This window comes from Anolis carolinensis, chromosome 4 (genome assembly GCF_035594765.1).
Source record: "Anolis carolinensis isolate JA03-04 chromosome 4, rAnoCar3.1.pri, whole genome shotgun sequence".
NCBI lineage: Eukaryota > Metazoa > Chordata > Lepidosauria > Squamata > Dactyloidae > Anolis > Anolis carolinensis.
Window position 1 is genome coordinate 73,424,347 of NC_085844.1, and position 13,940 is coordinate 73,438,286.

Genomic DNA, 13,940 nt, shown 5'->3' on the forward strand with positions numbered 1-13,940 from the left:
TTTCCATTCCACAAATGTGTTGATTGTTGCATCGAATCTATTTTTCCTGCTGATTGGTCTTTTAAGTAGAAAGATTCACAACTATTGAAATAATAAAAAAGTGTTTAATTATTTTCATTTACTGCTTATTGATAACCAAAGTAATGTAAGTAAATATGTATTATTAATACATGCAGAGATATTATTTCATTGTCAAATCTTAGATTGCTGTTAAGTATGCTTAATCAAGACCTGTAGGAAGGAAGTCTAGATCACTGTTTCTTAAACTGTATGTCCTGACCTCAAGTGGGGTCCTCTGAGCTCAATGTTAGGGTAACGAAAAGGCTTATTAAAAATAAATAATCCAAATTTGTTAACAACAGCTTGCAGTGTTTACAGTAGACTCTGCTAAAAATGCTTCAGCTGTACTTGGTTCAAAGGAAAACCAGCCTGTTTTGCAAGCCATTCAAATGATGAATTATTATCAGTAAATGTTTGATTTTTATACCTATTTTATATACCTGGGATTACACAGAAATTTATTGGGCAGAAAGGGGTTGCAGGTGGGAAACGTTTGAGAAGCCCTGGTCTAGATTAAGCATGGACCAATGTAGCTGAAAAGTTTATTTGATTAATTACATTATGGAAGAGTAATAGACTTTGTATGAACATCTTTAGTTAAAGTAATTTATTTTTACCCTTCTCCCCCCACCCCCAAACTACGTGGGTTGTTTCACTTCAGTAAACTGATGCATCTTTCTAGATTTACTTGGTGATGATTCTCTCTAGCTAATTCTTTTACTTCATTATACCTAGGTACTGCAAGGGTCTCACAACAGGGATGATTCTACATGAATTTGCTGAAATTCTTAAGCAAAATCGGGTGAGTTAAGGTTGAATTTCTATCCTTAACTCTCAAATTTTCTTGCTGTCATGGGTTTTAAGTTATTCATGTAAGATAAAATAGTTTGGCCTACTTGCACAAATTTTAGTGAGTGACCAGTGCTATTAGGAGTTGTGTCATTAAAAGTATTTTACTGAGACTTGCAGAATTTACTGTGTAGTCACTCCTGTATATATAGTTCATTCAAAGTGGGAATAACCTGAATCACCACTAACTTTGGAAAAGGAATCTGTACAGTAGAGTACTTGTCACAGTTTTATGTTTCTTAGAAACTTTGACAGCATCATTTTTGGTACAAGTTTGCAGTGGTCATATTTGGGATACATAATAAAGCTTTTTATGACCAACACAAATGAATTCAGCCTATGACATAAATCCTAACCTGCCAGTTGCTTGGCAGCTCTTCAAATTTTGTAATGCTAGCCAGAGAACAAAGTCAGGAACCTTATCAAACTGCCATATATGTTATGCTGGCCATATGTTGTGCAGGCCTTTACTAAAATTAATGATTTCCCTCCAAGCCTTGCTGAAACTGATTTCTTTACATAAAGAAATCAGATGCATAATTCCTGCTGTTTTAACAAATGCCCAGACACTTTTTGGTAGCAATTAATAATAGTCACTATATATATTTATATCAAGGTAGCTTAGAAGTATTTTTTTTATAAATCTTACAAGTATAACTTAAAACCTTAAAATGCAAGAACTTCTGTTCCTATCTTCCCTTTAACTCATCCATTTTGCTTAAGGATTGTAGCACATTTTCCCTGCTTTAATTACCTGCAGTCTCAAGGCATAGTGCTGAACAAATAAGGAACATTTTCCAGTCCTAGCATGTGCTATGAAAGCATTAATATTTACAGTTAGCTTTACAAAAGACAATGAGTTGGATCCACTTTTACATGCATGTAACTGAACCGATAGAAGAAGAATTCCCCATCTTCTCCTTCCCACAGCAATTATAGGGCTACGGAATATCAGTTAAATAGGATGGGCAAATGTCCCCAAAATTGGGAATAGGAAATTTATGAGAAGAGTTTTTACACTAGCAAAAGCCAGGTTCTGGATCCAACACATTATGATGCTTACTAAGCCTATATCTTGTTCAAATGTTAAGTATATGAATATTTATTTATATAATTAATTCTTAAAACATGTTTTTGTTTTACAAAACATATTGACATTCTATAATATATTGATCAGCACTAAACAACTTTTAGTCTCTTCGTGCCAGTGTCTTGAAGTATGTGGTTACTTAATTCACATTATTTAATATTTACCATATATTAGTGAGCGGATATGTTTGAGCGTCTCAGTAATGATTTTTATACATGCAGAATAATTCAGATTAAAATATTTTTGTCTATAAAGACTGATTTTATACTAGTTCAAAGAGAATTGTGTGTTATATTAGGATCATTCTGAGAAATAGAATAAAATAAAATACATAACATACTATTGAAAAATCATTAACTTCAGGTTTTTTTCCCTTAAAAGCATTCTTAGACTCTGAAAAGAAGCTCTTTTCTCATCGAATATTATCAAGGGATGAATGTATTGATCCATTTTCTAAAACGGGGAATCTTAGGTATGTATTGGAAGCCTAATGTTTCTTGTGTGATACTTGATAGAATATTACTGGAGGATAAAATGATGAATAATAAAGATAACACAAGAATATAGTTCTTCCTTAACTCTGTTCATGGAAAAAAAATCTCAATACCTTTTTGTTCTAAAGAAATCTCATTAGCTAGGTTGCTAATTTAGCATCCCAAAAGTCATTATGTTCTCCCACCTTCAGTTTAGTATTCCTGCATTTTGATTTATCAATTGCTATTTTAGTATTCAAGATTAGTTAACCTTGGTAAACCTGATACATTATCTGCAATAAACAATATGGTTGTATGTGGAATTCAAACTAAAGGGCTTGGTGTTTGTATTGATTTTGATATATTACTGCTGTTATTACTATGATCAGTATTTCTCATTTTTGCATCTGAAAGCTTTTAAGCAAAATTAATATTAATAATTGTGAATATATAGATGACAGGGCAGGTGCCTCACAAAAACAAACATCATCTGAAAGTGATGGTAAAGGACTGAAATTAAAATATATTCCTGTTGTTATGTATTTGCCAAATAATGTTTCTGGATGGTCACCTACTTTATGGACTTCCTTTTCTTTGTCTAGAAATTTATTTCCCTGTGGAGATTCCATGGTTTGTATTATTGATGACAGAGAGGATGTCTGGAAATTTGCACCTAATTTGATAACTGTGAAGAAGTATGTATACTTTCAGGGCACAGGAGATATTAATGCACCACCTGGGTCAAAGGAAGCCCAAATGAGAAAGAAAGGTAAGTGTTAATATGAACACAGGTTATTAAAAATAATCCAAAAGCAGTTTTTTTAAATCAATATAATCAGGAAATTATAATACATCCTGTCATTCAAGGTGCAGGTTTTGACCTAAAAAGCCCTATTAGGATGATATTTTGGTTGTGTTATTTAGGTTTGTTGTATTGTTCAATGTGTTTATTTCAGTGTATTGTCTGTACGGTTTTCTTTTCAACAATTACATATTGAAAACCACCCGAGTCCCTTCAGGGAGATAGGACAGTATGCAAATAGTTTATTATTATTTATTATTATCTGCCTAATAAATATGTCCATTGTTTAGTTTTCAGAATATACATAAGAATATGCAACTGGTAGAGCTATACAATGCATTTGACATGGCAAATGGGAGGTTCTTATTATGGGATATTCAAACATTTCCAATTATCCTTCAAATTCAGGCAAACAAGGATAAGCAAATAATTCAAGCGAACATACATACTTCTTGATAATGTTCCAAGAAATGTTTAGTGCAGAATCAAACTAATACTCAATTCATTGAAAGAATATTATAATTTAAAGTTGACAGTGCCTCGTATTTCCTACATCTGGTGGTTAGTCACAACCAGAGTACAGTAGACCCACTGAAACAATGGGAAATCTGTAAGTCAGAATTTCACTGATTTGGGGGATCTGAAAAGTAAAAAGCAGTCAAGCTATGCAAATAAAATCAAAATGAATATGCAGCTTCAAGATACTGAGTTTAAAGGTGTCTCATGTTCTCATCAAGAATAAAGAGTAAGTGTTTCACGTGGTTCACATTAGGAAATGGCCCCCTTACTTATATCCCAGAATATTAACTGTGCCTTGGAGCATTTTTGCTCCTTCATCCACCCTTTAGGACTTGTGGAAGAGAGTATATTAAAAGAAGCATTGAAGTAATAATGTCCAGTGAAATACCTAGTGGTCATAATGGGCTGCGGACTCTCTAGTTAAGGAAAATTATGATACTCTTTCCCTTAACTAGTGGTCCCCAACCCATTATTTATTTTGGGAAAAGGGAATTCAGTGGTTGTCAAAACAATATTTTCATTCAGTATAAAAGCATACATTACAATCTCGAAATCTTTATATGCTCTTGTTGACATATTGCAAAGAAGAATAAGTCCAGTACTAACCCTTGCTACTGGCATAAATTAGAATAAATAGCAAGTTGTTTAACTGTAATGGGATAATACATATACATTTGCTTATTTGGTCAAAACACTTCAGCTGATTTTTCAAGATTAGAAAATAATCGGTGTTCTTATGTGTTCAATACAGCAAATCATTCCTCAAAGTTAAATGAGACATCTGATGCAGTAACAAAAGACTCAGAAGAAGTAAAGAATGCTACAAATATAGAAGAACAAAGCAATGGTGTTAGAAAAACTACAAAGGAAATAAATGGCAATAACTCTGTCAGCAGTGAGGCCTCGTCATGGGATTTAAATTCTGGTGACAAAGTTAAAGACTGTTTAAGTGATCCTGATCATATAGCAGATGTTACCAGTGCAAATGATGATCAGATGAATGCCAAGGAATCACATGTATCATCAGACCAGGATAAGAGGACAGTTACAGAGAAGCAGCAGACTGCAGACAAGACAGCAAATTGTTTGGACTTTGAATTGTCTACAGATAGTGACAGTGACAGTGGGCTGGATGCTAGGAAATCATCTTCCTCTTCTGCCTCAGATAGTGAAAATGAAGGGAAAAGAAGCTGGAGAAAATCGAAGCAGTCTCTACAGGAAGAGAGGAAAGTGCCTCTTTTGGAAACAGAAACTAATGTAGAAAAAGATGGATTGGAAAACCATTCTGGAGACACTCTATCCTCAACTAGTAACAATCCTCATCCCAAGCCATTTGATTTGGAAGCACATGAAGAGAGTGAACAAGATAGCCTTTGCAGTCTAGGAAATGGATGTGTGGACAAGAAAGAGGCTGAGACAGAGTCACAAAATAGTGAGCAGTCTGGGATAACAGTGGGAGAATCATTAGATCAAAGCATGGAGGAAGAGGAAGATGATGATACAGACCAGGACGACCATTTAATATACCTGGAAGAGATTCTTGTGCGGGTCCATGCAGATTATTATTCAAAATATGATAAATACGTCAGGAAAGAAACTGATGAAATTCCAGATATAAGAAAAATAGTACCAGAACTGAAGCGAAAAGTATTGGCAGGGGTTACTATTTTATTTAGTGGACTGTATCCAACTAATTTTGCTATCGAAAGAACCCGGGAGAATTACCATGCTACTGCACTCGGAGCCAAGATTGCAAAAACTCTAATATTAGATGAAAATGATCCCAATAAGACAACCCATCTTATTGCAGCAAGAGCTGGTAAGTACAGTGTATCATGGGGCCAAGCCATTTAAAAACCAAGGATTTAAATAATGGGTCTGTGCGAATAGATTGGAGCAACGGGGACTAACTCTTACTCCTGCATTCTTTACAGTGATCTGTTTGGCTGCAGAATCAGTTAAAAATTGTAACTGGGAGTAATTAGTCGCTGGATTTGGCAGATGTGGCAGGGATCCTAGTGCTAATATACCACTCCAGGAGTAACATGGATGCATTATAAAGTGGGTTTAAAAAATTTAAAAAGCCAGTTTAGTATATCCAGAGAATTTTAGATGCCTGGAGAGAACTTAAAAGTGAACAAAGGGTCTTGGAGGGCTTGAGCTCAGCAATTTCCATTTCTGGAGTGAGTGGCCATCTGAAGCTTCCAGTAATTGAGTAGGCTTCCAGAATTGCTGTTCAGATATTTCTGAGCACAAATACATTCAGGAATACTTTAAGGGTCTTTATTCTTTTATCCCAAGTTGCTTTTCTTGCATTATGTTTCTGTCTAGAAATATGCAGGCAATTTATTTAAATGTTTGTTGAATCTAGACACTATAGAATCATACTACTTTTACAACTGTATTTTGATTTGCAAAATATTTAACACAAGTTAGGCTCCAGATCTTAGTTACTCTCATTACTAAAACTTTTTAGTTTTAAAGGGTTTTGTTGCAATTAAGAGTATAGCCCTTGTAAATTTAAAAAGATAGATAATGGATTGAAATCGATGTTGTTTGACTTATCCTCCAAATCAATAGAATGTGCATTCCCTTTAAGAAGTAGTCTTAATACATGTGCCTCTTGATTTTTTCATATTTTTGCTAAACTACTAATTGTAATGAATTTAACTGACATTGTTAATTTTTATGGACACAATATATTCAGGACTGTGAAGGTGAAAAATATTTTTGTTGTGGCCTTGTAGGGTCACACTGCTTCTGACAAATTGCATCTATAAACTGACTTATTACAAAAATGTTTCTTTTACAAACACTTACAGTCAGTTGTTTATATAGGCACTGAAAAAGTCCGGCAAGGTCAGACCTGTAAAAGTCTCCATATTGTAAATCCAGACTGGTTGTGGAGCTGCTTGGAGCGTTGGGACAAAGTGGAAGAACAACTGTTTCCTTTGAAGGATGATTACCTTAAAACACAGAGGTAAAAAAAAATAATGCCTTAACCCAGACCAGGCCAAACTTTACAGAGAACCTGCTTGTACATTCTTTATCCTGTTTGAATTAGCTGACTGTACCTAAAATGTAATCTTTGCCATTCAAAAGGGAAAGTAGAGAAAAAAGTATGAAACCCGACAAAAACATAAGAATGTATAGGAATAAAATGTGTTTTTCTTCCCATGTGTTTGATTTTTTAAAATTAACGCATAATATAAAACAGTAGTTATTCAAAAGATTTCTCATTAAAAGAAATATCATGTGGGCAGTCCCTTTCAAGAGAAACCTGGGATGACTGCACCTTCAGGACCTTTCATGTAGAAGAAGGAACATGCTTTTGAACAAACTTCTTCTGGAAGTTCAGGCTAGACTCTAGAAAGGTTTGATTCCCAGACAGAACTAGTTTTGGGAAAGTTTGACCTTCTTCTACAGCCCCTTACACCTCCAAAACCTGATCCAGGGGAAACCCATATATATGTTAGTTTACAGATTATCCCTTGATTGAAGAGTGTATGCATTATATTACATTTCATTTGGACTACTAAAAGAATGATTCTTCAAAGCCCCGTGCTTATTTCAGTGCTGGAGGCATATACCGCTATAGTTTGAAAAATTGCTTTGATCTCATTCAGTGTAAACAACATATTTTGTTTGATACAAAGCAGTGTAAAACTTGATGGATGAAACTGAATTCTTCAAGAAACAAGTGCGATTTCACAACTGAGCATTTGAAAAAAATGCTTAGCATTTAAAATAAACATTTATGCATAAGGAGCAAGAGCGAGTGTACACTTTGGTTTACACATCAGTTGTGTTACAGTTAAATTTATATCTTACTGGTAAGAATATATAACAGTGCTGTATATTGTTAGTAATTGTGCTAATTAAAATAATCCTGCATTTTTTTCAATTCTAAGACACACTTTTTCCTATATAACCATCTCTAAAAATGGGATGCGTCTCAGAATTGCTGGTATATCTTATGTATTTTTGTTGATGGTGGTCTTACAAACAATGGCACCTTACAATTGAATAAATACAGTAATAAAACTTACAGTATAAAACCTTACTATAAAAGTAATGAAATATTTCCATTGAATTCAGTTCAATGAAAACTTCAGTTTCCATAGGAAGATGATTTTTAAAAATAGAGTGCCACCTTCATTATTTTTTATATGTCCAGACTTCTTTCAAATTTTGTGTGGCTGTGAGAGAAAGAGGAATATTTATATCTCCTCTGATATTATCCATGAAATAATTGTGTTTTCCCAATTGCAACCTTGTACGGAACAAAATTTAAGAATGAATACATTATTTCAAAATCTAAAATAAACTGCATATCTTACTTAAATGTACAGTTGCTGATCTACAGTTGAAGGTTCAAACCAACTAGATATCATTTACAATTTTCTAAAGATATGTAGAACTGACTGCTAATCTAATAAATACTTTACATATTTTGTCTTAATAGAGAGAACAGCCCTGCTATGTTTCCAGATATACACAGTGCTTTCCAAACTGCCCTTTTTCATCCAACTCCAATTCATCCAAAGTGTCAGCCTAGTCCTGAAGTTCGACTTTATGATCCTAACACTGGAAAACTAATTAGAAAGGGATCTCAGAATTCCAGTCAGTCTATGTATATTCAAGCACCATCTCCTCCCCTCAATCTACCAGTCCATGGAGAGCATTCCTTGTTCAGGTATATACATAATAATGCTCATAAGCAATCTGGAAAGTTTGGGTGGTATTATGATGTCAACAGACTTGCAAAAAAAAATAATCCCATGATTTTCCCCCTTGCCATTGATACTAGAAAATGTAATATGTTATTTTTGAATGCTTGTTTGTTTTAAATCTTCCACAATACCTGATTTACTGAAAACTTGAGAATGCAATTTTCTGCTTTTTGTATTTCTCTTCCAGTGCAAATAAATCTGCATGCAAACACCAATTTGAAATAAGTGCATTGCACTATTTTCACATCTGTAAATGATTCAACAAGTATTTTGTTTACCTGGATAATAATATATAATTTTACACGAAGTCAGGTTTCTCAATTACTTTTTAATATGCATCCTAAGTGTTTACTGTAAATTTAGTTTTCATTTTGCCTTAATAGTGATCTATTAAAGATTTAACAGAATTACAATTTTGTGCTATTTATTTTTATCTCAAAGGGTGCAACCACCACCTATTTCACAACAGATCGTGAATTAGGGATAGCTCCAAGGCAGCCTTTGTTGCTCTAGATGAGTACAGTTTGGCATTAATTTATTTGTCATAATTCAGTGCTATGGAATCATAAGATTTGTGGTTGTGGCACCAGCATTCTTTGACAGAGAAGGTTAAAGATCTTGTAAAATTACAGCTCCTGTGATTATATAGCATTGAGCCATAGCAGTTAAAGTGGCACCAAACTACACTCATTCTACAGTGTAGATGCACCCTAGCTCTTAGTAGCTGCCATTAGTCAAGCTGGTGATAGGTGCATAGAAACAGAGAAATCCTTTCTAAATTTTCATCTTATGTACATTGATGTTTAATGGGATGGAAAGAAGATGCATCCTATTAGTTTTAGTTCAACCTTAAAGCTGCAGTGATGGGAAGGTGAAAAAGAGTTACTCTTATACTTAAGTTCTGTAAGCCCTGATCCAACCCTCTGAAAGCATCTTCTAAGAAGAAAATTGTCCTCAAGCTGGTAGTGCACCTTCAGTTGAAAGTACTGTAGATATTTAGCATGTGTGTTCAGATGCATATTTTGGATATAGGTCCAAGCCACAGACCCAGCAAGTTATTATGTGCAGATTGAAAGTTGCCTCTGTCCATAGAACTCCCGTTACTCTGCTCATTTATATAATGATTTATCTGTATTTTTAGTATGGATAGTAGGATAAATCTCAATCAAATCCTTTTAGAATTAACTAAAACGGGGGGACACCAATCAAAGTGCATGTTGCAACCAACAAATATCTAATTAATAGAACTTTAAAATTCAAAGCCAAAAGTTTGTTTTCATAATGTATTTGGTTGTACCCAATTCTTTGTGTGTATATTTTTGTGGGTTTTTGGACAATTATGAGAAACTGAATAATCTATATTCACTACTCATTAAAATGAATAGCTTCAAAGCTGTCTCCAATTTTGCATATGTTCAATCCCCACATGTTAGCATCCATAGTTGCACTCTAATGTTTTACTATAAACATTTAGTCATGTAGGTTTGGCATTTATGTTTGTAAAAAGATTGTGACTATCTACCTCCTAAAGTGATACCTCCAGGAGCATGAATCCTAAAGACTCAAAACATGACTTTCATACCACTACTGTCAAAAATGTCTATACTGGATTGTTGTTAGCTCTGTTAAACCTTACAAATCAATGCAAATATACGTTTGTAGGCATTCTGTGTCAAATTTCCAAAACCATTGTGTATGCTCACAAGCAGTATGGTTAAAATTAGGTGACAGTCCAAAGCAATACAGAACTGTTCTCTCTTCCCTGCAGTAGGACAGCCCCCTCTAGTTAGTGAATTGATAGACATCTTCACAATGCTCTGAGGCATGTCATGACAGCAGTGATGTTTATGGATCCTAGCCCCAGTGGCTACAGTAAGACACACACAATATGGCCAACGTTGATAGTTTATTTTAGCTGGAGGCCTTCAGTGTATCAAGAAGCTCTTCTATCATATACAGGCCAAAATACACTTAGTAGTTTTGAATGAGATACTCCAGTCAATGTACACTAGTCCATGCGAATTTTTGGATTAGAACAGTTCTTGCAATACTAGGCTAGAAAAAAAGGTGGCATGCAAATGTTTCCTTATTTAGGCTCTCCAGTCTTTCTATTTTAATTGAAAATATAATGAAGAAACACATGTAAAATGAATGTTTTAGAACTTTGATAAAGATTGCATTTGATGATGTCCATGTATTAAACAATATTTGGAAGCTTCTGAAAAATTAGTTATTTCTCACATTCCTTTTGATTATTTGTTTAGATTTCAAGTCTGAAATTTATATTTTGTTCCATCTCAGTGATGGCTGCCTTCTCCTAATTTATCTGTAGCATCAACTAAGTACTTGTAGCAGCACATTTGAATACTGACTAAATAAATAGTTAGTAGAGGCAGATTTTTTCAGTAAGCACGGATAAGAATAAGTAGTAATAGTAGTTTTTAAAATAATATGTTAAGCTATAGGATTTTTAAAAATCTTCAGTGTTAAACTAGTATTTTTTCAGTATACACGGCACTTAGAAAGAAGAACTGTCCAGAAGAATAACATTTTCAAGAATATTTTGGGAGCATCATTACCGTATATTATTATGTAAAACAAATGTGAGTCTAACATTTTAACCATTTTTTGTATTTTTAAATGATGCTCTAGGAAAATTGTTCCTATTTTAATGACAAGAGAATTTCACTATAGACTAGAGAAAACATGTTGTATAATCCCATTGGATAAGAGTCAGTTATACCCAGGTGCATTATATAGAAGCAAAAAACTTAAACATGCACATAGGTCAGATGATTCTTCAAGGGACTTTTTTTCTGAGTTGCCTGGATTAATGTGCCCCCGCCCAAATTAAACTGTTCCCAAATTTTTATTTCACTTTGGTTTGTGTCCTTGATAAGACAAATAGAGAGAATCGAGGTCATGGGTGAATCTTTTCTAATTAACAGAGCTCTGGCGTTGTCTATGGAATTCTATGAAATGAGGGAGAGAGAATTCTAGGTAGCAACATAATTAAAGAGGCACATATTTCCAACATAATAGTTTTGAAAAAAAATCTGTGCTAAATCTGACATTCTTCTCAGTTCCAGTCATAACATTTTTGTAATATAGAGCTTCTGAAATGTTTCAGAATTGTTCAACCACATCAGCAGCTATTTGATGAAGATGGGATGCCATCAAGTGAGAATGAAGAGCCTGGCCCTTCCAAAAGGAAACGCCAGCCAAGTATGTCTGAAACAATGCCATTATACACCTTGTGTAAAGAGGATTTAGAAAGTATGGATAAAGAGGTGAGTTAAAATGACTGTGTATTAGAATCCAGGTATTACTGAGTAATATTTTCTGGTGCTAGCTTCTTAGTGTAATAATGGTCACAAGATAAAGAGAGAGGGGTAAGATTACAGATGAGAAATTGACTATTAAACTGAGCATAAAGTTATATCTGGAAACTTTTCTGAGCTGTGATCGGTTTTTTGTTTTTTTCTCTTTTTGGTATTGTGGATTATTAATACATAAACCTTTAAATGTCATGTGTAGGGCTGTTGTGTGGGGAAGATAAAATAGAAAACCAAAATTGTATGTTATCTCATATATAAAAACTTTTGCATCCTATGTGTTTCAGCAAATAGGCCAGCTACGTTTAGATATATGTGTTTTTACTGCTTTGTGATAATGGCCACTAGTTTGTATACTAATTGTGAGAAGTTATGGAAGGCGGACTTAAAAGCACTTGAGTGCTAGTAAAAACTATGATGATCTGGGAATGGAGGAGCTCTCTGTGGCTCCATTGTCATGGAGACATCACAATCTGATCAGGTTTGTACTGGTTGGGATTCTGTAGGGGTGGAGGACCCATTAAGATGATCCATTTTTAGAAATGCTTTTATCATAGCTCCCTACAAGCAAGCTGGAATTCTAGCTTGCTTTGGAGAGGCATTAACGCCTCAGACTACCCACTCAGCCAGCCCATTTTTTTAATGAGCCAGGAAGGGCAGGAATCTAACATGCACATGGTGACTTTAATCTACAAAAATCCTAGCCTCATCAAGTTACACAAATAGAAAAATGTCCATTGCTTCTAGACAAGCAGGGGCCAAAGTTACATCCACTGGATCTGTATCAGTTACGGCATCCAAGTTAGAGCATATCGGAGTCTTTCTATCTGCTGCTATTGGAAGGCTTTAATAATCCATGTTTAGGCAAAGTTATTGAGCATGTGGTAGCCTTATTATTATTAACTTTATTTATACTCCACCTTTCTCCCTGTGGGGACTCAAGGCAGCTAACAATCCCACACTTTAGTTTTAAAAATGCAATAAAAAGTTAAAAACAAATAGCATAGTGTGGTTAAAACAATAAATACAATTAAAATAGCCTTAAAACTCTTAACCCCCACCCAACTGGGATGTAACCAAGGCATGTACCACTGTGCATTTGGGGGCGATCTTGATGGCCATCGTGGATCGAATTAACCTGTGGTCTGTCCATCAGTCATCAGCATCTGTCATGGCTCTTGTGAGAAGCACATCACGATGGTCTCTGGCATGTATAATTACATAGTCTAAGTGGTGCCAATGCTTTCACTGGGGGTGCTTCCATGATGTCTTAAGCTTGCTTTTCTGGCAGAGCATCTTGGTGATTGCAAGGTTGTGTTCCACACATTTGGTGAGAAGCAGGATGCCATTCGGATTGCTGTTTCCAACCCCATCATTTCCTATGGTCTCTGACCACAGGTCAAAGTCTTGTCCAACTCTTGCATTAAAATCCCTGAGGAGGATTATTTTGTCTTCATTAGGTATCTCCGATAGGATGGTGTCCAACTGTCAGTAAAAAAAATCCTTGATGTCTTTGTCAGCATCTAGGTTGGTGCATGGGCACTTACGATAGTTGCCTGCTGGTTTTTGGAAAGATTAATTCAGAGGGTTGGCAGTCGTTCATTAATGCAGATGGGTGCTTCAGACAGATGCTTTAACAAGTTGTTTCTGATAGCAAAACCAACTCCATGTATTCTTTGTTCTTGTTCAGGTGTTTCTGATAGCAAAACCAACTCCGTGTATTCTTTGTTCTTGTTCAGGCAGTCCCTTCCAGAAGAAGGTGTAGCCTGTTTTTTCTTTCTTCAGCTGTTCCTCTCCTGCTCTTCGGGTCTCTTGAAGTGCTGCTATATCGATGTGAAAGCGTCTAGGCTCCCTTAAAATAATAGCAGTACTGCGTTCAGGGCATTCATTGTTTGTGTTGTCCAACAATGTCCTTACGTTCCATGCTTCAAAGTTCGTTTTTCTTTTTTGGCTGCAAGGTGGTGGCCCCTAGACCACCCCTAGGCAGAGTGGATCGTAAAAAAGGCTGCTCAATCATAGATGCAGCTGCCGAACTACTCAACCGCCTTGGACATTTTGGTAGAAATGACTGAATCCATA

General features: G+C 35.1%; 1 protein-coding gene across 1 annotated transcript in view; it reads left to right on the plus strand.

The window, feature by feature from the left end:
• Positions 1-13,940, plus strand: part of ctdp1 (CTD phosphatase subunit 1) — a 47,524-nt gene that overhangs the window by 17,416 nt on the left and 16,168 nt on the right. The window contains exons 6-11 of the mRNA XM_003219764.4: positions 2,381-2,471; positions 3,075-3,241; positions 4,545-5,612; positions 6,632-6,773; positions 8,259-8,489; positions 11,657-11,816. Of these exons, the coding sequence (XP_003219812.2) occupies positions 2,381-2,471; positions 3,075-3,241; positions 4,545-5,612; positions 6,632-6,773; positions 8,259-8,489; positions 11,657-11,816 (1,859 nt within the window). The remainder of the gene's footprint in view (positions 1-2,380; positions 2,472-3,074; positions 3,242-4,544; positions 5,613-6,631; positions 6,774-8,258; positions 8,490-11,656; positions 11,817-13,940) is intronic.